This window comes from Diorhabda carinulata, chromosome 9 (assembly GCF_026250575.1).
Source record: "Diorhabda carinulata isolate Delta chromosome 9, icDioCari1.1, whole genome shotgun sequence".
Classification (NCBI taxonomy): domain Eukaryota; kingdom Metazoa; phylum Arthropoda; class Insecta; order Coleoptera; family Chrysomelidae; genus Diorhabda; species Diorhabda carinulata.
In genome coordinates, this window is record NC_079468.1 from 9,205,410 (window position 1) to 9,229,980 (window position 24,571).

The 24,571-nt window shown below is 31.3% G+C and overlaps 1 protein-coding gene and 1 non-coding gene across 2 annotated transcripts; both read left to right on the top strand.

Moving 5' to 3' along the window:
• The first annotated feature begins 968 nt into the window (after window positions 1-968).
• Trnal-uaa (transfer RNA leucine (anticodon UAA)) lies at window positions 969-1,052 on the top strand. The gene has a single exon. It is a non-coding gene; the product is annotated as a tRNA-Leu (tRNA).
• A 2,720-nt stretch (window positions 1,053-3,772) lies between these two features.
• LOC130897968 (delta-1-pyrroline-5-carboxylate synthase) lies at window positions 3,773-22,571 on the top strand. The gene is made up of 8 exons (XM_057806965.1): window positions 3,773-4,061; window positions 12,242-12,409; window positions 13,573-13,716; window positions 16,651-17,308; window positions 18,023-18,522; window positions 19,117-19,255; window positions 19,344-19,709; window positions 20,968-22,571. The coding sequence occupies exons 1-8, from the start codon at window positions 3,951-3,953 to the stop codon at window positions 21,228-21,230; spliced, it is 2,349 nt and encodes a 782-aa protein (XP_057662948.1). The 5' UTR covers window positions 3,773-3,950; the 3' UTR covers window positions 21,231-22,571.
• Window positions 22,572-24,571: the final 2,000 nt, after the last annotated feature.

Consider the following 24,571-nt stretch of genomic DNA (forward strand, 5'->3'; position numbering starts at 1 on the left):
TCTATATATCCATGCATCGAATCTTCTCGACTTCTCGCGAATAATGCCGCGAAACCGCTGACAACAAAACAGGATTCGACGCGGTGCGAAGCAAGAAACGATATATTCAGAGGAGGTTTTGTACGAGGTTTAATCGTCATAAAATTAGGTCGTTTTTTATTTGGGACTTATTGGTAACTTCAGCATACCCCGTATATTTCATTTTATTTGGCTATTCCAATTGACTTCGTATAGACTATACGCTCGTTATGAGATGTCTCCGGGCGGTGAATGTGATTATTTGTGGTACATAGATGAGTATAGAAATTTGATTGTGATTTCGACGGATTGTTGTTTTTCAGATACAAATAATATTTATTAATTACGTATGTTTTTAAGGTAGGGCATTGCTCCCAAATGCCCCTCCCCTAGCTACGGCCCTGGGATGCGACCTGCTTACAAATAAAAAAATTTACTGTATAATCGGTTTAAAGAATCAATAGTTATTTAGAGTATTGCTAAGTTTGAATTTTCCACATGAGGCGTATATGTAAGAGGACTCTAAATTATTATGTTAAATGGACTTTTTGTATACGCGCATTATTAAGTGTTTTTTAAAAAATTGAATAATTACTGGTGTGATTATTTTGCAATACCTAATTAGGTATTACTACAGATTTTTAATAGTTAATTTCTTAGGTAAAGCATCATTGTTAGAGTGGAAATGTTTTTAATAATGTCATGTATTTGAGAGGCCTTTACAGATATCTCTCAGAATCGCAGCTTTGAAAGATTTATCTTTCAAATAATTATATCCTTGTTTTTTCCACAATATTACACTTTTATGTTGGTAGAAAAAAGTTTATATTTAAATTCTATTTGTATGTAAATTTTAGAGCTATAATTACCTCTTATTATTTCAATCATTTTATTTTTGAATTTATGTTTGGTGAGGGATAACTAAATATTACAACATGAGAGAATCATATGTCAGGTTGGCCGAGCGGTCTAAGGCGCCAGATTTAAGCTCTGGTTCCCGAGAGGGAGCGTGGGTTCGAACCCCACACCTGACACTACGAACTTTTTTTTTATATCTTGATTTTTTTCTATATCGCAATTGAATAATTTAGTGAAAATGGATAATAAAGTACTAATACTACTTTCTAATATTCTCATTCCAGTTAGAATTAGTGAAAAAATGTTTTTACAAATAACTTAGGTCATCTGTCGATATATGTATACAAAGTGCACTGTTAATTATTAACAATACATTCTGTGTTTTGGGTGTTTCATAATCTATTAAATAACTCCATAAAAAATAAATTTTACAGCATTATTTTTTTTTCGATACTTCATTTGAATGAATTAAATTCCCCTCAAAGTAAATGAGTCATACTAAACATATAAATATGAGATTATCATAAAACAATTTTAATTTTTAGAAAAAATATAAAAACACGTTAAATAGTTGCCAAAATTCTTAAAGCTATGCCGTCATTTCTTGCATTATTTGAGTGTATTTATACTCTTATTGTTTTTTTAAGAGATCTGTAAAAAGCTATGAACATTACGTCTTATATACGTGTTAAAAAATACAAAGACATGTGAAAATTCTGTGTGTAATACTTTATGAATAATATTCAGTCAAAAACTTAATTTACAGAAGGTTTACTTTCGCCTTCTACTTTGATGTTTTCACAGAAGCTTTTGAACTGCACTGATATGTAGAGACATTGTGTGAGCCATTTGCAGGCTTTATTCCTAAGAGACTTGTATACCAACTGAGACATTTCAATACTTTTACCAGAGGATACAGCTTGTTGCTCTATGCTTTATTTATTATATCTCAGTTTAGCATCTATGCTGGGCTCTCCATCCTAGGCGTAGGTCTCAGCGTTAGTACGGATGCGCCATTCTCCTTGGTCTTGGATTGGGCCATAGAAGCACCGAAGTACTTTCTTCTCCCACGATTTGAGTCTAAGCTCGTCTCTAGCAGTCATTGCCCAGATTCAGAAGTATATATGACAAGGCCCCCTCTAATATATATTTCATTTCTGCTTAAGCAGGTCAACATCATCTGCGTATGCTACTTTCTGTCTTCCACCTCATGCCTCCTACATATTTTTTCCAAGATCAGGTTGACTAGAATACAAGAAAGAGCATCCCCTTGCTTCAGCAGACCTCTTCTGAAGTTGAATCGGCGTGATTTTGTGCCGGCTATCTCTCAGTTGGTGTTACATAGGCTCATGACCACCAGTCTTATTAGCTTCTTTGGCACACCATGAATACTCACGAAAGAGGAGCTTATAGAATCGAAAACGAACGAGGAAGAATTTTGACTACAAAAATCGATACATAGAGATACATAGATTGTAGTCAATGTTTCAATTATAGAGGGCAGAGGTAAGGAGTATCATCTCATATGGGAGCTTAGCTTAAAAATTGTCCGCTTGTAGACGGTGAATTATAATTCAAAATTTGACCAGAATGGCGCTCCTGTCGGACGAGATATCATACGATCACTCTGTTCAGGCTTATTTGAATATGCAGTGTTAAAAATTTTTAAATGACTAGAGTCGTCGCTTTATTTAACATTTACACTCATGCGGTACTAACGCCTCCCTAACGTAATGAATTTGATGGACACTTTCTGTCTCTCAGAGATGGTTCTCCTTACCTCTACCCTCATAATTTCAATGATTCTTGATAGCATTTCTATAATTATACTTGTGTGAACGTAGATTTAGTGCTGTAGCAATGCTGCTTTAATAAAAAGATACATCGTTTGCATGTTACCGAACTTGGTGACTTGTGGCTGTAAATCTGATATCAACAAACTTATTAAATAGCATCAGATTCATCCTTCACATTAGTTTTTATATCAAAATAGATTGTTTTTGTTATTTTGAATAAAAGATATTCTGTATGAATACTATGAAGTTGCGTTTTAATAATTATTCTCATTGGCAGGTATAGCTAACTAGAATTAACTTGAGACCTGAGTGCCCTTGTGCACTATCTACTGCGCTCAGGTCTCAAAATATTTTTTGCGGGTTATAATAAAATTCTCGTCTACAACAAATTTTTAATCTCCGCTAATATAGTTCACAATAATTTATTCCATTTGAAGTTATAGTATAGTGGTTTTTAAGTGGACAGTAGAAAGAATACAATATAGAAAGAATACAAGATTGGCATATTCACTTTCCTCTCTTGGAGATAGTTTTCCTGGAACTAGTTTTTTTAATTCCTATTGGATGCTCTTATTGGAAACTTTAAGTTACAATTATTTTAGTTATGCAGTTTTTGTGCATTACTTTATTATAAATTAAATGTACAAGATTTCTTTCAAGCTTTGAAAGTATTTATTTGTGAAAAAAATATTTATTCTCACTTGTAGCGTTTTTTTAAATTTTAACGTTTTTTGGTTTCATTGACTTATGCAAATGCCCCTTATTATTCTAGCTCAATAGAAGTCGATATATTAGCAAGTTATGTTTCCTTATAAACACATTGTATACATAGGGCCTATGAAGTAAGTGAAACAAACATTTCGCAAATATTATTTAGACTTTGTACATTTGTACCATTTCATTGCATCCTGTAAAATATCATAATAATTTTAGCAAATAGAAAACAAGCAACTGTGGAAACTAATTACTATTTCTGTTTGTTTTCAATCAATAAACATATTTCATTCCAATTTAATGAAAAAGATGATAAAGTGAAAACGTAAAAGAGATAAGCTAGTTTGTTTATGTTAAAGTCTATATATTATATACATCTTCAGTATTGAAAGCAGATGATATAATCACGCTAAAGATGATGGCCAGAGTCCGAAAGTTTTTCAATAAAACCATTAGATAAGAAAAAGATACATCGTTAATTAACGCGGGTGATCGTAGTAGTAGTATTTATATAAATTAGTATAAACAATTTTAATTTTAATATCGTTGAAATTTGCATATGAAATGTGGGCATATCTCAAAATTCCACTGCAATATACTGCTCGTAGACCAGCTGTTTGGAATACCAATACAGTTTTCACCATTGTAGGTGCCAAATGCAAGTGTACATATCAGGTAAGATATTTATTTCAAAAATAATTACTTTCTTAACTAAATCAAGAAAAATCAATTAAGTCGGTATCTTATTGAAATCGAAATGAATCAACGTATAATTATTATAAATACAAAAAAATCTATTGATGTGCAATTGTTTCTATAATAATCCCATTTTCGCATACATTTGTTCGATCAATAAAAACATATCGTATCTTTTCTTGAATATAGTAGTTAATATTTTATACTACTGTGCTCTTCATCTCAAAGTTTTGTATGACTAAATAGGTATAATTTTAGCAAACGACGGTTTGCTAATGGTTTTTTATTACTATTACCTACAAATCAGTTGACTTGAATATTTAGTAGTATTTCGACTTATAGTGTCGGTGTACATACTTTTTAACCCGTAAATTTCACTGAACAAAATTTCAATAATTGAAATTCAATAGTAATCCCGTTCCCTTATCTTTTATGACGTAAATTAGATAAAAATATTCCCTGTGCATTCCACTTTCATCCTAGTTACTTTCACAAAATTTGCTTGCAGATATAGTAATAAAATTGGAGTGATGTATAAAAAAATTCTGGATTTTCCATCCAATACATTTCTGGATTTCGTGTAATTACTAATACTTTTTTCTTCATTTTGCATGCTTTTTATTACTTTCTAGATCTGCATTTGATTCGAGCTCATATCGTTAATTTGATTTCCGTATTAAAGAGGTTTTGCAATTTTTTTGTCCTGATTTTATTTGGCGATGCAGAATGTCAATCAATGATATATGTTATATTATATTAGGAGGAGGAAAAAAATAAATCGAGCTTTTTCGTCGACAGAAACAAGCGAATCAAAGCTGCTAAACTCTCTTTACGAGTACTTTGATATAACCATAAATTACTATAACGTTATTAGCATAGCATAGCATAGATGGCATAGTGTATTCTTATGGTAAATTTAGTTGAAACCTATATGAAATGATTTTGAATTACATAATGAGGAAGATGAATTACTTCAGTGCATCTAGATATATTTCACCAACAATAATAACGGTTATGTTTGAATATTTCCAAGAGGTTAAAATACACACAAGAATAAGAATGAATTACTATTACTATTTTAATTACGTTTAGAATGATTCGACTCTATGCATATTTTGTATTTTGACGTATCCAGCTTTCCAATTAGTTTTTACTTATGATATTTGATAATGCAAAAGAATTCTGTAATCTTTAAAAAGCATTGTATTTTTGTCTTATCACTTAATAACTTATAACAATAAGTTCCGAACTAATTTATTACAGTAAGGTTTTATTACATCGAATCAAAACTATTTCTGGAATGTTCAATGAACAAATTTATACAGGGGATCACATAATGTTTTTAGACTTTACCTATTGCTTAGTCATGTGGCTAATTTTTTTCAAATTAAGACTATCGGATACCAAATAAATTTTTCTATGAAAAACGTAAGTGAAAAGTATAAGTGTTTATGAAAAAAGTAAATCTTCCAGTTTATGTATATTGGTATAATCTATATACATTAGGGAATAGGGTAGCTACGGAATCTTATTCGCATTGTTCACCTCTCATTATAAGCAATATTTTCAAAAAATTTTAGTACAGTGTTTTAAGATCTTACTATATCTGTCTCGTTTATGCTATATCAAGTTTATTATAAACATGTAGATTTTGTTATGAATTTTGACTATTTAACCAATTTTCCAATTGATTCTTAATTTTAAATTATACAGTGTGAGCTAAAGTCATAAATGAGATATTTCTGAGACGCAACCTAGGAGACATTTCATTACAACTAGCGTTATAACAAAATGCGAGTATTACAACAAAAAAATGTTTCTCATCTACTAATGCTGTTTTACATAGACAAAAAAAAATATAAATACAAGATGATTCACCAAAATATCACAGTTAATAAGAGATTATATTAATAGGTGAAAAAGAAATCTAGACACACATCACAAAATTCAAGAATATTCGAATTCACTTCCAACTATGCATAAATGATTATCCGAACATCGATGAATTATCGTAGTATGGTCGTTTTAAATAGTTTCACATCGAATTTGATAATGCCAAATTTGGTAACCACTAGTTTTTATTATTTAAATGATGGGCTGCTGGTGAATATAGACAATATAAACAGTTATTCATTTTTTTATTAATAATCAGATATAGTATCACAAAAGAGCTTTGAAAATAATATATGATTTTACGAATATTCGGTGGAACATTTTTATCTGTTAATGAGTTTGAGCTAGCTGTATTGGAAATGTTCGGTAGCGTTTTTCCTCCTATGCCTTGAAATATGTTTGTATGATGTTCATTGCTTTAGTTATTAATTGCGATTTTGAGACGTTAGCTAGCTTTGTGAGAAACTTAAAAAGATGGTTACTATCTCAACACACATTGATGCATCTATTGAAAATTCAAAGCTTTCACTATGCAATCTTAATATAATTTTGATAAATTAGAATTTCTTACAATTTCAATATTTCCATGTACATGTATTTTTGTGTACGCTTTCTCTGATAGTGAAACAGAGATTGAAGCATTAAAAGCTGCTGTGAAGTATGTAATAAGTAAGAATTAATTTTATTTTAAGGTATATTAGAACTTGTGCTCCAATATCATTTATCTAGTTATCTCCTTTAAATTTTGATAACTGCAAGATCGTATATAGACATACTTATCAAACTTCTCGCTTATATCTATAAAAATTATTGAACTTCAGAGTGTTTTCTAATACGATTTTCAAAGGAAAATATTTATCAGAATTACTTCACTATCACATCAAAATAATGAGCACGTCATAAGTACATTTTTAAAAGATCAAAGATCAAATCAATATTATTCGACCTGTATTTTTCACGTAATCTGCAATTATATCGTAAGATTCACAATAAAAATAATAGAATGATTAACAAAATTGAAAATAGAACTTTGAAATTTCTATAGATTTCTTTACGAAGAACTCAAAAACAATGATGTAATAAGTGATTAATTGGATTGGGATAACATGATGCAAGAACAACTTCATTGAGGAGGGTATCTTCAGAGTTTTTTCATTAAAACTTATTTTTATTTAGGATTTTTTTAAAACCAGACTTCGCACGAACAGTATTCCTGAAGATTTTGCGTCCAATAAGAAGCGATCTAATTATAAAAAGGGAGTTGTGAGAATGATCGGGAATTTTTCTTCGAAGCTTCTGCAGAAAAAGCAGAACTTCCAAAGAATAAAAAAATCAGTTCTCCAGGTCTGACATCGATGGCCAAGATTGTGGCAAACTATGACGAAAACTCACCGAATGACTTACAAAAAAGATCTATCAAATATTTGACTTCAAGCTCGCGTGGCATGGCAACAAAAATGTCATTCTAGTAGAATTTTTTGATATCAAAGAAGACATTTATGATAAATTTATAGTATTGAACACATCATATTCTCCAAAACTGTACAGGACGGAGAATACCTTACGCTGTATCTAAAAAATAATGTCAAGACTAAGTTACTATTGGTTCATTCATCATATAATCAAAACCAAAACCTCTATCAATAAAAGATAATCGATTATTATCGTTCACTCTCAACTTGACGAAATCCTAATCCATACACCGCGCGGTAGTCTAGCTTAGGATTAAATAAAAATAAAAAATCTAGGTATTGCGTTTTCGTCACATGAAAGAGTTTCAGTTCTCTATTATTTTTCCTCCACTATTGTATTAAAATGATGATAATATGAATAATGAGAAAATTAGATAACTAGAGATTGATCATAGTTGACGTATTTACAGTGCTTTTCAGATAAAAGTATCCACCTTTAATAACTTTTGTAATACTGGTATTTAGAAAAATCCAAAAACACGTCAATTTATGTTGGAAGGGGCAAGCATTATGGCTTATTTAAACTTACTGGAAAAGCCACCCCCTCACCCCTAGCAGCATCCCCTTTATTTTTTTAAATTACTTTTCATATTTTTTATGAAAAATTTGGATACTCCTCTTTGAGCTGATTTCAAAAATGTATAATACTTGTAGGTTAAAGTGGTTAGTTTATGAGATAAACAATTTTTCTTTTAAGAGCACAAATTTTACTTATTATTTACTTTCACCTTATTTGCCTGTACTAAAATGGGTTGTACAACAGTTCAAACTCTTTAATCTTTTTAACTGTGCTATTTATTATGAAGTTACAATAAGTGTTCAAAATGAGTACCATTCACTTCCATACAATGGTATAATCTATTTTGAAATGCCTCTCTGACATTGCTTAATACGGCTGGATTTAATTGTCGACATTCATTTTCTATCCTCTCTCGTAAATCATCCAGAGATTCTGGTTGGGTAGCATAAACTTTTGTTTTTAAATACCCCCATAAAAAGAAGTCTAGGAGTGTTAAATCCGGTGACCTAGGTGGCCACTCCATTATCTGCCCCCTTCTACCTATCCAACGAGCGGGGAATGTTTCGTTTAAAAATTGTCGGACAGGCATAGCATAGTGTGGGGGAAATACCAGTAAATCTTCGGAAAGGTTATCATCATTTTCTATTATTGTTGTAATACGTGGGTCAACCCCTTCCCTGAGTAACTCAAGATATGATTCACCATTTATATTTCCGTTGATGAAGAAAGGTCCGACAATGTGGTCACCTAGGATACCACACCAAACGTTTAACTTTTGGGGATGTTGTGTATGGAATTCACGCATAATATGTGGATCACTTTCAGCCCAATATCTACAATTATGCCTACTTACTAAGCCATTTAATGACCATGAGCATTCATCAGAAAAGCAAATATTGTTTAACAATTGTGGATTGTTATTGATAATTAACTTAACTTTGTATGGGTGGTACTTGAATTTATGTAGAACTCGGAAAACTGTAGAAGATGAAACACCGATCGCTCTACTTATTGTTGACAACGATTGGGGTTGTTGAGCCTCTAAGCTGACTTGCCCTAAAATTGCCACTTGGATTGCTTCGTTATTTACGAGTCCCTCTCGCTTATGCACTTTATTGCAAACAGACCCTGTTTTGGTAAATTTCTCCATCAGTTGAATTACATACTTATGAGTTGCATGTCTTCCGTCATGTAATTCGTTAAATATTCTAGCAGCAGCTCTTGCACAATTATTATTTTGGTAGTATAAACCTACAATTTCAATTCTTTCTTGCAAAGAGTAAACCATTTCAGAGAAACAAAATAAATAATGTATCAAATTACACTATCAATAGTGACTACAAATTATAGTTGACAATGTCAAACTTTAATAAAAAGTAGAGTTTTTTGTTGTTTGGATTTTTTAAGTAGAATAAATAGCACAGTTAAAAAGAGTTTGAACTGTTGTACAACCCATTTTAGTACAGGCAAATAAGGTGAAAGTAAATAATAAGTAAAATTTGTGCTCTTAAAAGAAAAATTGTTTATTACATAAACTAACCACTTTAACCTACAAGTATTATACATTTTTGAAATCAGCTCAAAGAGGAGTATCCAAATTTTACATAAAAAATATGAAAAGTAATTTAAAAAAATAAAGGGGATGCTGCTAGGGGTGAGGGGGTGGCTTTTCCAGTAAGTTTAAATAAGCCATAATGCTTGCCCCTTCCAACATAAATTGACGTGTTTTTGGATTTTTTCTAAATACCAGTATTACAAAAGTTATTAAAGGTGGATACTTTTATCTGAAAAGCACTGTATAAGCGATTATATGCTTAGTAATGTGGCTTAATCACTCCAATTTTTCGATGAATTCAACAATAAGTATTGTAATCACCAAGTTTTTCAAAAAGTCAGACGTGTTGAAAGTACAAAGAATTGACTCGAAATAGTTTCAAGCTTGGAAATAAATGAAGCACTTGTACGTGGTTGTAAGCGTTTTCTGTCCGTTAAAAGGACTCAGTAATTCGCGAACTGACATCTTTGGGCTGTGAGTAAACGATTCTAATTTGCTTAACAATCCCTTCTTGGACTTCTCCTGCTAATCCCTTCACAAACTTAGATTGTATATTTAAATTAATGATACCATCTACGTGATTTTATATTTAAACAGAGAAAGCTTTATCTAAATGTATAAAAGTTTGATGCCATCGCAGCACTAAAAAATATTGTGAAAAATTAGTCTGAATTGATGAGACACTTTTTGATATTTTCATGTGATCATATAAGCATTGCATCATATTTAATCAGTTAATTATAGTGTGGATTCGTTCGAGCAAAATGTTTTATTTATAATCTGAACATTCTGCTAGTCATCCTTATTTTTTCTCTAAATATAGATAAGCTATACGCAAAAAATAAAACTCATCGAATGAAATTAATATATAAAACGAAAATTGGGAGATAATATGATACTCAAAGATTTTGCTCGATAAAATGTATAATATAATTTTAAATATTTAATAAAAATGTTTGAAAATTTATTTCAATGTTTTTATTTTATGTTTTATATTTATTGGCATAATTTTGGGAAACAATAAATAATAAGACTATAAAATAAAAAATACAATATTACTATTTAAATAAATAGTAAGACGAGAAGATTCCGAAATAGGTAGATTAATAACCTTAGATTGATGTCGTCGCTTTACGGAATTTTAGAAGTTATTTCAATTTAGATATATGTTATTTCATCTTTGAACGTATTAGCAGCAAATTTCGCAGTTGCTACCAGGGTACGGCCATTTGGTTTTTCTTATTAAAAAAGATTTATAGTAATTTTTGGAAATATTGGGAGATAATGCAGCAGGATACCTAATATTAGCACGTAGATATTATACCAACTATATATTAAAGTGACCATAAAAGAAATTGCGAAACTACTGGGGTATAACAAAGCATACCTGCAACAATAATCACTAGAATGATAGAAAAAGGAATAAGAAATAAAGTGAAATTTACTTGAGAGGATTCAAAATGTGACTTTAGAAATAGAGGAACCACAAATAATTTAATATTTACAATTAAGTGAGAAATTAATAAATAAAGATGAAGAAATCCACTTATGTTTAATGGATTTTGAGAAATCCTTTGACCAAATAAAGAGAGAAGATATATTTGAAATATAGATCTGAGTAAACAACGAATTTACTACATAGAATGGATTTAAACAAGGATGTGTATTTAACCCATAAGGCCTTGGAGGATGGAATCGCCGTATAAAGGAATTGATATTAGGTTACGTTAGATTAAAACAGGTATAACGTCTATATTTTCCACACTCTCATATTTAATTTATAGCTCATTTTTTAATATTTCTAACCAAGAACAAAGTTCTCCACTTTTTTTAATTCTAATTCTGCTGTTTTATCGAGGTAATTTATAGTGTCGTCCCCCATCATTTAACGTCGTTTCTTCATCTAACCAGGGCACTGGCAAAGCAGATGCTTCATAGTCTTTTCTTCTCCATTACACTCTTTGCAAAACATGTTCGTTATAACTTCCCATTTTTGGAGTTTTGTACTAACAGTACAATGTCCAGTTATCAATTCAATAGTCTTCGGGATTCAGTGTTTCCTGAGTCTTATCTTTCTCCCCATTCTCCGCCAAATCGCTCTGGATATCGTTCAATCAATTCCGTTTAACCACATATTCTTATGTTCGATTTTGATTCCTACGTCAATAGCACCTTTCAAAAATCCCATTGGTACATCCTCTTCGGAATTCTCTCCTGTCCACCTTTAGCAAGCCCATCTGTATTAGAGTTCCCTGCCAATTCATAGTGTTCAGTCTACTCTAGTGTCATGATGCAATTTATAATTCAAAATTAGCGATGCAAAAATTTATTAGCAACTTTCGTCATCCACAAAATATAGACCAATTCTTTTCTTTACGTTGATATAATTGAACTGTTACATCAACTCCTATAAATCAAGTGAAAGGTTACTTAAAATAACAGTATTCGAGACAGACAAAGTACAAGGACAAGAATAATCAAATATATAAGTTGACTGTCAAGAAGAAAATATAAATTAAAAGTTTAAGCTCAACACATGCTACACATTATTTATACAAAACAATGAAAATAATAATTGTTTCCCCTATAAGTAGAAAAATTTCAAGGCTTGTACATAATTTTCATCAGCTGCATCTCTTCGACTTTCGTTATTTGATAGTTTTTAATTGTGAAGTGAGGTAATCTCGGGAAGATGATGAAACATATTTCTTTCTTTCAGGCTGCTTTCGAAAAGAAAGGGTTAGTAGATAGGAAACCGAGTAGTTTTTTTGACAGAAGTCAGTTGAAGTACGCGAGAAGATTAGTGGTAAAATTAGGTAGTGCTGTTATAACCAGAGAAGATGAGAATGGACTCGCTTTAGGAAGATTGGCGTCAATAGTGGAACAAGTAAGTATAAAAATGTTTAAAACAGATATTATCATCAGTTTCACCTTCTTTTTAATGAAAAACATGAAATTATGTTGTATAGCTAATTTATTAGAATTGCTTCCAAATACATTTATTTTACATACCACCGCTTAGTTTCCAGAGTTAATTTTGAGAAATAAATGATTCGAAGCTACAAAAAATTTTTAAAGAAAGCAATAAAAATATTACAATAAGAAGGTGGGGGAAGATAGAGAAATGAAAATCGTTAATAAAGTTTTGGAAAGTTTTCAATGAGGTTGTAATAGAATCAGAAAGGAGAGAATTTCAAAGGACAAGACAATGAGAAAATGACCAAAATATTTAATAAATATTTCATTGATGTGGGTAAAAATCTAGCCACTAGTATTAATTGATTCATTACATTTGTATCCAATAATTGAGAGTGAGGTGAAACAACTTATTAAAAACGACCTGAAATTGGATATAAAAAAATCATATGATAAAATCACGCTGAAACGCTCACTCACTATGATGATTAGTACTTCAAGTGAAACAGAATAATCTCCAAAAGCATTCAAAAACAATATTGTAATATTTTTGAAACTACCAAATATTGTGAAAGCTAGAGTGGAGTTTGAAACTAGAGTGAACAAATTCTTGCCAAAATATTTTAACTCTCAATTCAGTTTAAGAAACATCATGAGTCGCCTCAATATGAAATACGTTCATAAAAAAATACTATCAACGAATACATAGATGAAAATAAACCAGTAATAGGGTTCCATTCTATTATAATCATCAGAAGATATGAAAATAATAGGTTCAGAACCTTTCTGAAAAAGTGAGATTAACGAGTCAAAATAAAAGAATAAATAAGTATATTAAAAAAAGTGACACGTGATGTGCCTCGAAGAACGATTTTGTGCGCTTTATTCTCACTGTTTTTATGAATATTTATTGATTAGAGAAAATAGGACGAATCTCGGTTTTGCTAGATACGTATAACGACACAAACTGGTACAATTTGAAAATATAAAATTGGAAGGGATTTGTCCGAAATTAGAATTTGGTTGAAATGCAGATTATTATTGGTGAATTTACATTTTGCTTCACGTTCTAATCGGCAACCTTTAAACAGCTATTCCAAAAACTGATATAATCATACAATATTTTTGTTTTAGGTAGCAGAATGCCAAAATGAAGGAAGAGAATGCATTATGGTTACCAGTGGCGCTGTTGCTTTTGGAAAACAAAGATTGACACAAGAATTACTTATGTCCCTCTCTATGAGAGAGACTCTATCTCCTACTGATCATACACGCGAGGTGAGATCAATAACTATTTATCTGACGAATTTCAAAAAACAACACAATGCTATTTGTTGCACTAAAACCCTCCTATGACACGTAATATCAATCACTGAAACAGCCCAATTAGAACAATCCCCAAATATTAGACTTGAAAAGCAAAGGCAGAAAAATATTCAAAACTAATATGATTAGTTAATGCTCCGCAAAACCACATGGCTAAAGAGGTTTTATAGGGAGAATAGTATTGGAGATCTGAACATTAGACCGCCATGAAATCTATCTATCTAGTCCATTGTCCAAATAAGGTGAAATGAATAGTGTAAATTTATGAACGTAAATTCAATGTCTAGATCTTGCAACAATTGTTATTGTTATAATGAATTATTAATTTGAAAGGTAAATTCAACTATTTGTTTCATCTTGTAGATGTATTTGGACATTTACTCAATAGATTATATTCTACTCGATAGTGATTAACATCCATTATGCGATAAATGTGTGCTAAAAGATTATTGACCCTGATAACTATTATCAATGTGGGTAAAACTAATTGTAATTAACAATCATTGGACGACTGAAGTTCATTATCTTTTGTTTTTGTACTAGTACAAATAGTGAGATAACCTCAAAATTAATTAGTTCCCAATGATATCCTCATCTATTTACAAAGCTGCATGTACCGAAAAAATATCATTATTCATACACGTTTGTTTATATTCACTGCTAGCATACTGTTTGATTCGTGTTGAAAAATACACGAGTTGATAACAAATTATTGCAAATAATTTCACGTGATTCGGGTTGTAAGTAAAAATTGAAACTTTTATATAACGTCAATTATCTTCTTAGTGTCTCCTATATAGAGAAGAGCAAATTTTCAATGGAAGAGGTACTTATGGAGTTTTCGGAAACTATAATCGGGTTAAATCGATCATGACCTGAATGTTCAGAAACTACTCCTGATCACGGTCATTATTGTTCGGAAACTGATGGAGTTAATCTGGGAGTTAACTTGGTAGACCGGAGGCTAAATACGATCAGCTGATGGGCTGTATCATCTGTCTATGTTTTTGTGAACATCGAAAACTATTTATTTCCCAAAATAGCTGTCCACTATTAATTCCCATGAGCAACGTAATTGATAAGATACTGAGGTTTTAGGTTTTTATACTTTCCGGTATTTCAAAATAAAAATAGCTTAAAAAAAGTAATAAAGTTCTTGTTTATCATGTTTGGAAACTGTGATCTAAATCTCGTTCGTTAGGATCCGTAATCAGCTGATGGATGATTTACCTGAACCCGGGCCATAGTTTCCGAAAAACTCTTCTATTGTGAAAAAATGCTCTATTTATGAGCATAATCTGCTTCTAACTTCACACATTTAGCTTAGCAAGTTTACAAACTATCCCAAAAAATATATTTCTTAAGGTACGCGCTGCCCTCATCACTCCATCGTCCTGAAAACTCTTTCTACTATCTGTTTTTTTGAATTTGGGAACAGAAAGTGATCGAAGAGGGCCCGATGGATGAGAGAATAAATTGTAATTCAGTTAAGATAATATTTTTGCAAATATAATGGATGGGTGAGCAGACGCAATCTCGTGATGAAAGAAAACTGTTTTCTTCAACATGCTGTTTTCCCTTGATTTTGTCATCAAAACGTGTCAACGAATCGTATAATATCGATAAATTATTGTTTGTCCGTTCTCTAAATAATCAATGAAGATTATTTTAGTAGCAGCACGTCTTTGGGTGAAAGAATATAAGGAAATACTTTTAATAGTAAAGAATAACTTAAAAATCATTACATGGAACCATGAGACTACATGGACTATTTCGAAAAAGTGAATGTTTGATGTGTCGTCGACTTACAAATTCTGTAAAGATTTACTAACGAATTTCCTTCGAATATTGATAGAATTATTCCTTTCAACATTCCACACAAAACATAACCGAATGACTAATAATAAGTTTTGTTAAAGACGGTTTTGGACAATAAGTGTGATATGCTGGTCTGCTAGATACCCAGACCTCACAATAATAGATTTTTTTGTGTGGGGAAAGGTAAAAATATCCATTCCTAACCTAGATGATCTAAAATCAGTCAGAAGACTATCCATTTTGATTTTGAGGCAACTGCCGTGGAGGTGGTAGCACTTGATCTTGAACTTTAACAGTGTGACATTTTATTTGCTATGTAAGTTTTATTATTGATATTGTACCTTATGTTACTAGGAGTAGAAGGCTATCATCATTGTTGAGCACAGATTTCTGCACTGCCTAGGCGATAGCCGAGGCTGTGCAAACTGGGCGAAACATATAATAGGTCTTCTACTCAGAGTGACATACACTTTTTTTCTTCAAGCGTAAAAATAATACATTGAAATTCTCCTTCTTGAGACATTTTCACAATACAATTTTCAAAACTGACAAACATCAAATTAAATAAATATTAAATGACAGTTCTTGCCTACTTGGTTACAACGACCATAATAAGACGTCTCATTATTTTGTTACTAGTACAATAATGAGCGTTCATTATTTTACTAGTAAAAGAACAGGTTATTTCTACGATCTGTGTTGCCGAAAATAATATGGATATTATTATACACTTGAAGAAAAAAATCTTTTACGTATCCTTGGAATAATTTTTATCCTATATGTCGCATCCATTCACGAGATCATAATCTCATCACCAAGAAGTGTAGCTTAACTTCTTCGAAAAGTTTTCAAAACAATGTTCGTTAAATCAAAGTAGCAAAAAAAATATTTTTCGGGTACTGCCAGTGGGTGTACTTACGGCATGTAATTCATATTAGTGGTGTTATCCTCAAAACCGATAATTTCTTTGTAATTCTTTCTAGTTATGTGAAAAAATTGTATGCTTTCCGAAATTTTTGATGTTTTGAGTGCTAAAATGTAAAATTTAATGACAATTTTCATTTCTAGGATGCCGTAGCATTGGTCGAACCTAGAGCAGCGGCTGCAGTAGGACAATCAGGTCTTATGTCCCTCTACGATGCTATGTTTTCTCAATACGGTGTGAAAATAGCACAAGTTTTAGTGACTAAAGCTGATTTCTACAACGAGGAAACCAGAAAAAACCTAATAAGCACCTTAACAGAATTAATTAGTTTGAATATCGTGCCTATCATTAACACAAATGATGCGGTTTCACCGCCACCACAAATAGACGAACCTATCGGTGATAAACCTGGAAAGAGGGGTATTTCAATCAAAGATAATGATAGTTTGGCAGCCATGTTGGCTGCAGAAATACAATCTGATCTGCTTATATTGATGTCTGATGTTGATGGAATTTACAACAAGCCACCATGGGAAACAGGAGCTAAGTTCTTACATACTTTCACATCTGATCAACGAAATACAATTGAATACGGGCAAAAGAGTAAAGTTGGTACTGGAGGTATGGATTCTAAGGTTAATTCAGCTACATGGGCTTTGGACAGGGGCGTGTCTGTGGTTATTTGTAATGGAACATTGGATAAAGCTATCAAAACTATTCTTTCAGGAAGAAAAGTTGGTACATTTTTTACTGAGCATTCTCTCTGTGGATCTGTTTCTTCTGAAGTAGTTGCAGAAAATGGTGTGTACATATTATGTAACCTCTTACTTGTACACTCTAGATTTTTTAATGCGATGATATTTTCTAATATGCTTCAAACAAATATTTTTTGGACTTTAATTTTGTTTTTTCAATTTTGCCAGCGTTTTTCAACCTGCAGGGCTCGCTTGGGAGGTAGTAGCTCATCAAAATAAATAAAGGGATGATCACTTTTAAAAAAAATTGATTCGCAGAAAGAGAACAGAAATGATATTCATTGTGACATTACAAAAAATTGAGTTCAGTATACGTTTACATTAATATTCTATTTAATTATAATAAAAGCTCTTATATCAGTGAAAATTGGGGAATAATTAAATTAATTAAAACTAATCAACAATAATAAGTGTTGTCAAATAACAATATAGGGCGAACGAAACTAGAAATAAACTCGTCAATACAAAAATAAAATTGTATTAAATAATTATTATTGACTTTCTTGAGCGGGCCTCATACAGAAAAGATATATTTCAACTTGCCACTCTAAATACTATGGTTATATTCAGTAGAAATCTATATTTTGTCTTTAAATCAGCCATCGTAGAAAAAGCCTCGAAAATATAGAATGATTAAAATATCAGTAATATACGTAATGCTCGTGTACAGTAAAGTCTATTTTTTTTCTGTAGAAAAATAAAAAACTAAACCTATTCCGTTAAAAATGGAGAGAAAATTTAGCATTGTGTTTTTTTGCAGCAAGAATTGGTAGTCGCATTTTAGCCTCTCTGTCACCAGACCAACGGGTATCTTGCGTTCATACTCTAGCCGATCTTTTAATTAGTAAACAAGCAACAATTCTAGATGCCAATCAAAAGGACCTACAGGAAAGTGCGAAAGTAGGTTTGGCCAAGCCACTCTTATCGAGATTATCATTAACCCCTGCGAAACTCAAAAATCTTTCGATAGGTCTGAAACAAATAGCAGACAGTAGCCACAACAATGTAGGTAGAGTGATAAAGAGAACCAAATTGGCTGATGGCTTGATATTGAAACAAATAACAGTACCTATCGGAGTATTGATGGTTATTTTTGAGTCTAGACCGGATTCCTTACCACAAGTAGCTGCTCTTGCGATTGCTTCAGGTAATGGATTATTGTTAAAAGGTGGCAAGGAAGCCATGCATAGTAATAAAGCTCTTATGGAAGTAGTTACTGAAGCATTGAAAACTGTTGGAGCAGAAAAAGCTATATCATTAGTGAGTATCTATTAATAGTATGTTAGTAAACAATTGGGTCTTGGCTGTTTTACCTGTTATGTAACATATAATCTTGTATTAATTATGAAAAATTATACATAAACTAAGCACATAGTGAAAATATATGATTAATTGCAATAATTGCATAAAGGTGATATATATAATCACCATCTCTAAAGGCAAACTGTTGTTCAGCTCTATCCTCCAACTACAAAAAATTCTGAAAGAAGAAGTATACGCAACGATATATGAAAGCGAAAAAGTCTTGGAATTTTAACTTTCGAAGTAGGCTGAGGAAATGAAATTCAAGGGTTAGAAGACCCCTTCATGATGTTAGCTAGCAATTGCTCAAGTGATTATTCTCCAAGAATTTTAATATCACTTATCAGAATGAGTGAGGAGGCATTTAATATACGAGTATATATTATCAAACTTTATACAGAATCCATTATTCGAAGAATAATAGTGATAGATGCTTTTTGTGAAACTAATGATTAAATGAAATAATAGTTTTCTCTCTTTGAAAATAAAAGAGATTGAAAAAAAGAGTAAAGAATAGACGATTTTTTATATTAACATCGACTTTTCTACTAGGTATCTACGAGAGATGAAATCAGTGATTTATTATCGATGGAAAATCATATAGACTTAATTATTCCTAGAGGTTCGAACGAATTGGTTCGAAGTATTCAAAAACAAAGTCAAAACATTCCAGTTTTAGGACATGCTGAAGGTAAGCGTCTGTTTCTGAATTCTCGACCACAAAATTTAAATTTTTCAATATTAATATTATCGTGGTAATAATAATAACGATGTTTCAGGTATTTGTCACGTGTACGTAGATAAGGACGCGGATTTAGAGAAAGCTATAAAAATAGTTAAAGATTCAAAATGTGACTACCCCGCAGCCTGCAACGCCATGGAAACTCTTCTAATTCACAAAGACCTTATGAACGGATCATTTTTCACAGATATTTGTAGTATGCTTAAGCAGGAGGGAGTTAAGCTGAATGCTGGACCAGTTCTTCATGAAATGCTCACTTTCGGTCCACCAGCTGTTAAAACCATGAAACATGAATATAGCGCTCTTGAATGCTGTATTGAGGTTGTTGATGGTATTGAAGAGGCTATTAAACATATTCATAATTACGGTAGTGCACATACCGATGTTATCGTAACTGAAAACAGTAAGTAACTTTTTGTTCATCGTTGAAATGAGCAATAATACTGAATGAATCTAGGCAACACAGACCACAGAGTAAATATTATTCATCCAAACTCATTATATCGGCTTTAAAGTAGCTTTTTATGAAATAATACGTCTTCGACTAACCTATTTATCAAATCAAATCAAAATCTTTGATTCTTTGTCGCGAGCCCTTTCTGCCTTTTATTGTTATTTAACAAAAGCTAAATTAGAGAAATGCATTGATTTTTCCTAAATTTTTCTTTCAAACACCAATTATATATTATTTTTGAATGTAATCGAGTTGGTAAGTAACTCAGTGTATAGACCCAGGTCACTGAATTTAGTGGGCCCTTGTACAAGTCTATCCAACGACTGAACTCTTCTTCTGAAGTTGATACACACACATTTTTGTGGTGTAAATCCAGATCTGGCTTTTTACATAATTCATAGTTTTAGAGAAAGGGTAAGCGGAAATGTGTACGTAATGGTGTACGTAAAATGTGGATAACAAGAGGAAAGCACGTAAAACTGACTCCTAGGTATTCTTAAATATGAAAAGTATTCTTCCTCTTGTGATTTTTTCGTAAACATCTTGCTTTATGTGAATCGATAGCAAGATTATGCAAGTAGAGCTACAATTTGCTCTAAAGGGTAGAAGATAAGAGAAAGTCAAGCTTAATTCCAATTTTTTATGCAAAGCGATGCAGATTCATGGTAATCGGAGGAATTACCTCATTTTTACCTTGTTATCCTGGACTAGATATACTATCATTAAAACAACGTGTGGCGGGTAATCCCTCTCTAATATATATATATATATATATATATATATATATATATATATATATATATATATATATATATATATATATATATAGAGCGGTTTTTCATTGGGAACATGGCAAGGAAACACCGAAACACTAAAGTGGACTCACTTCAATATATTTTCCGAGTTTTCGAATATATATACCTATTATCAATCTGCATCTAATGATGTACCGTGCAGTACTATTAATATATATGATCGTTAATTACTATTAAGTAATAAGGGACACGTGACATTGACAAGTTGTAGCTTCCGTTAAGTAATTGTTTACTCACATCTCAATTGCTAGTGTTAATCTGTCTTATTATATAATCTGAAATTATTTCTATGAACCATGGTGTGTGAATTCTGAGCCTACAATTGGCTGCTGGGCCATAGTTAGATATAACTAATTTATGTAAAACTATTAAAATACAATTTTAATTTTTAGAGGAAAGTGCCAAAATCTTCCAAACGCAAGTAGACAGCGCCTGTGTATTCCATAACGCTAGTTCAAGATTCGCAGATGGATTTAGATTTGGTTTGGGAGCAGAAGTAGGCATAAGTACTGGTAGAATTCATGCCAGAGGTCCTGTGGGAGTTGAAGGACTGTTAACTACCAAGTGGATTCTCGACGGGGAAGATCACACTGCAGCCGAATTCGCCGATGGTGGGAAAAGAACATGGATACATGAATCTTTACCCGTAGAGTAGATTATATAATTAAATAATTTATTGAAATAAAGTTAAAGAATAAGTACCCAAGTATCAGTAGTAACTTTCCTGATGCAAAATATTGCTTTCTCATCTATTTTTGTAACTATTCATTCAAATTAAAAAAATTTCATGTGAAGTAAATGTGTTACATGCTATTTAAAAAATTGTGACGGTTTTTCCATTTTTATAGAATAATAGTTAAGAGGTGAAATGAGGTCAGCTGTATCTCAGTTAGAATTTCAATGTTTTTGACGATTTAAATAATTTATGGCTGTGCAGTATTGAAAACTTCAAGTATTAGCATAGTCTACAATTATTATTTTTTTTGTGTTTTTTGCTTGATCTCACTTCAATAATTTTGAAACTTTCTTTTCAAATTTATACTGAGGCTACCTTAATTTAATGTATTTTGACGAATACTTTCAAACAGATGTAGTTCCCTCTATCCCCACGGTACCTACTTTCTTGTGAAGGACATCATTTGATTTGTATATTATTTTCCTAAATTATGAATATCGGTTATTTTTACGTGTGATTTTCAGTCAATTTTAGTTTACTTACCTTTTTAATTTCGATTATTTCCCAACATTCAGGTTCAATTTAAAAAATTGAGCTTTTTCCTCTAGGATAAAAAGAAGTGGAAATTTTTACAAAAATTGATTTTTTTATTCCATTTCTCTATTTGAACGTGTTTAATTGTCTTTGTCAATTCTTATTAACGAATACTTTTATAACTGCCACCGCTTTAACATTATGCGATTATGTTTTGCGTCTATACCTAAAAAAATTCTTACAACTGCTTGGCAACAAGATTGTATAAAACTTTCACATCACTCACCTGGTAACCTTTTTTTTAGCATATTAAAGCAATAATCTTCAAGAAAAAGAGCCAGTTCTTCAACAGGGAGATTCACTCTTCCAAAATCACATAATTATCCTATAATCTAAGCACACATATACTTGATCTTGATATTTCTAGTATTGTTGAGTGTTAACTGTTGAATCTCAACGGGAGTATTTTGACATCGGAACAATTTTTAGGTAATGATTTTACTTAGTAACTCGGGCCCTTGAATCACCAAGTTAACCTAAATTTTTGTATAAAATGAGACAATAATTATATATATTATTAATAGTAATATTTTGAAATTAATTTATTTTCAACATAATTTGTTGTTAAATTCTCTTAGTGAATATCTCGTGAGGTTAATTATTTTCGACTAGGTTTCTTCTTTTGTATATAATCTTCGGCTTGTTTATGTCTTTAATAAATGTTTTTGTTGTTTATATTATAAATTACTTAGTGTCCCATTCTACAATAAAGCACTACACACAAAATTTTGCTATCGAATAAGTCAAATATTTCTAGTTATGGTATATCTATAGATAATTAAGAATATAATTAATATACTTTTATATTCAATGTGATAATAAACGTATTTGTAAAAAATATATGATTTTTATTCCAATAATAATTGAATATATATTTTGCTCTGTGTGAGATCGGTCATCTTAGTCGGTTTGCCGAAATGTGTTTTTCCGAAATACCATTGAAGAATGAAGACTGCAACTTATAAGCCCGTCGAGTTCGTAGTGAAGTGAACGGAGACAATGTAAGTATAGTGTTTATTTATGCACGTCAGAGTAATAAATCCTACTTACTAATCCAAAACTTCGATTCCGAGTGTTGCTAACGCCTGGAGCAAATATTTTATACCTATTGAATCATATAAGTATATCAAATCTTCAATCATTAACAATTACAAGATAATGAAAAATAATAAGTTTGACAATATTCTATCGAAATTCATTATACATTTATAATAATTTGTAACGTAATTAGTCATTATATCCACTCCTTATTCGAGTTTTTAGTTCAACACTTTTTGGTTTGGTATTTGCTTTTCAAGTAGCCCGATAGGAACATATTCAGAGGATTTAGATCTCATTGGCTACTCTACCATGTGCCTGGAAATACTGTATCCAGGTAATCATGAACAGATCTTGTGAAATTTTAGTGCTTTATGTATTATGTATAGCATTTCCTCATACATCTCAATTAACCTTATCATGCCAATTTAATATCTTTATGCTTTTCAACTTACTGGAGCTGGTAGACATGTTGTCATTAGTCGCATGTCTCAAGTAGGTATATTTGTTATAACTCAAATTTTTAATCGAAATGGCAATAAATGGCAATCTGAAGAAAATACTTAAGAGGTATTTCTTGCCATATATGGCTGAAAATTATGATTTAACATAAAAAACAGTAATAAATAAATAAGCAAAAAAATTGTGTATGAACATATTTTTACACTTTAAAACAAGATATTGAATCGATATGTTGATTGGATTGTATCATAAATATAATTTAAATCATTAACACAGTCTTTGTAACAATCAGAATTTATTTTCTCTCAAATAACGAACGACAATAAACCACCAACAATAATTTAACACGTCTCTTATTTCGATAGATTGCTTATCTACCGTGGCGAATTACATAAAATGCTCCCCAGGAGAAGTAATAACTTGCGCTCAACCCCCCGCATCACAGTGCCGTTTTTAAAAGCGCTACGATACGCTATAACGTAGAACGAAGCAATGTGAATGGATCTGTCTACAACACCTGTTTAAAACTGTGTATAACACCCCTCCTTGCTTCAAAGAATAATCTGACAGCCAATAGCAAACAGATAAATCACCACTAAAAGCTCCTCAGTTAGGTCTTCAAAGCCTACTATATTCGTAAACGGCTCTCATCATTTGACACTTCATGTATAGAGTGCAAGGCATGCTGAATTAATATGTATGAAATGAGAATTTATTTGCAGGTCGATTCTTATTTCAGTGACCACAAAAAATAATGAAATTAGATATTTCTCCTTTAGCTTGTGAAAAATTATATATATATATATATATATATATATATATATATATATATATATATATATATATATAGAGAGAGAGAGAGAGAGAGAGAGAGATAGAGAGAGAGAATTATATGGAGAAAATAAATATGAATCGCTGCAATGCTTATTTTCATCTTAGTATATAATAATAAATATTTCTTTAATTTATTTATATCCGCAACCGATCTATTCGTTAAATTTTTACTTATCTTTAAAAACGAAAAAAAATGAATTTTAAATCATAAGAATGGGAAATCAACCCAGCGTTAATACCTACTCTAGTGAATAGTATATTTCTACGAATTATTCTTTGATGCTATATTTTTGTTAGTAATCTGTGATTTTCTTTCAACTGAGTCTGTAATGACCCACACACTGCTTTTTCAAGGAGTTAATATTCTTTGAAGCTCGAATATCTCAATTTAC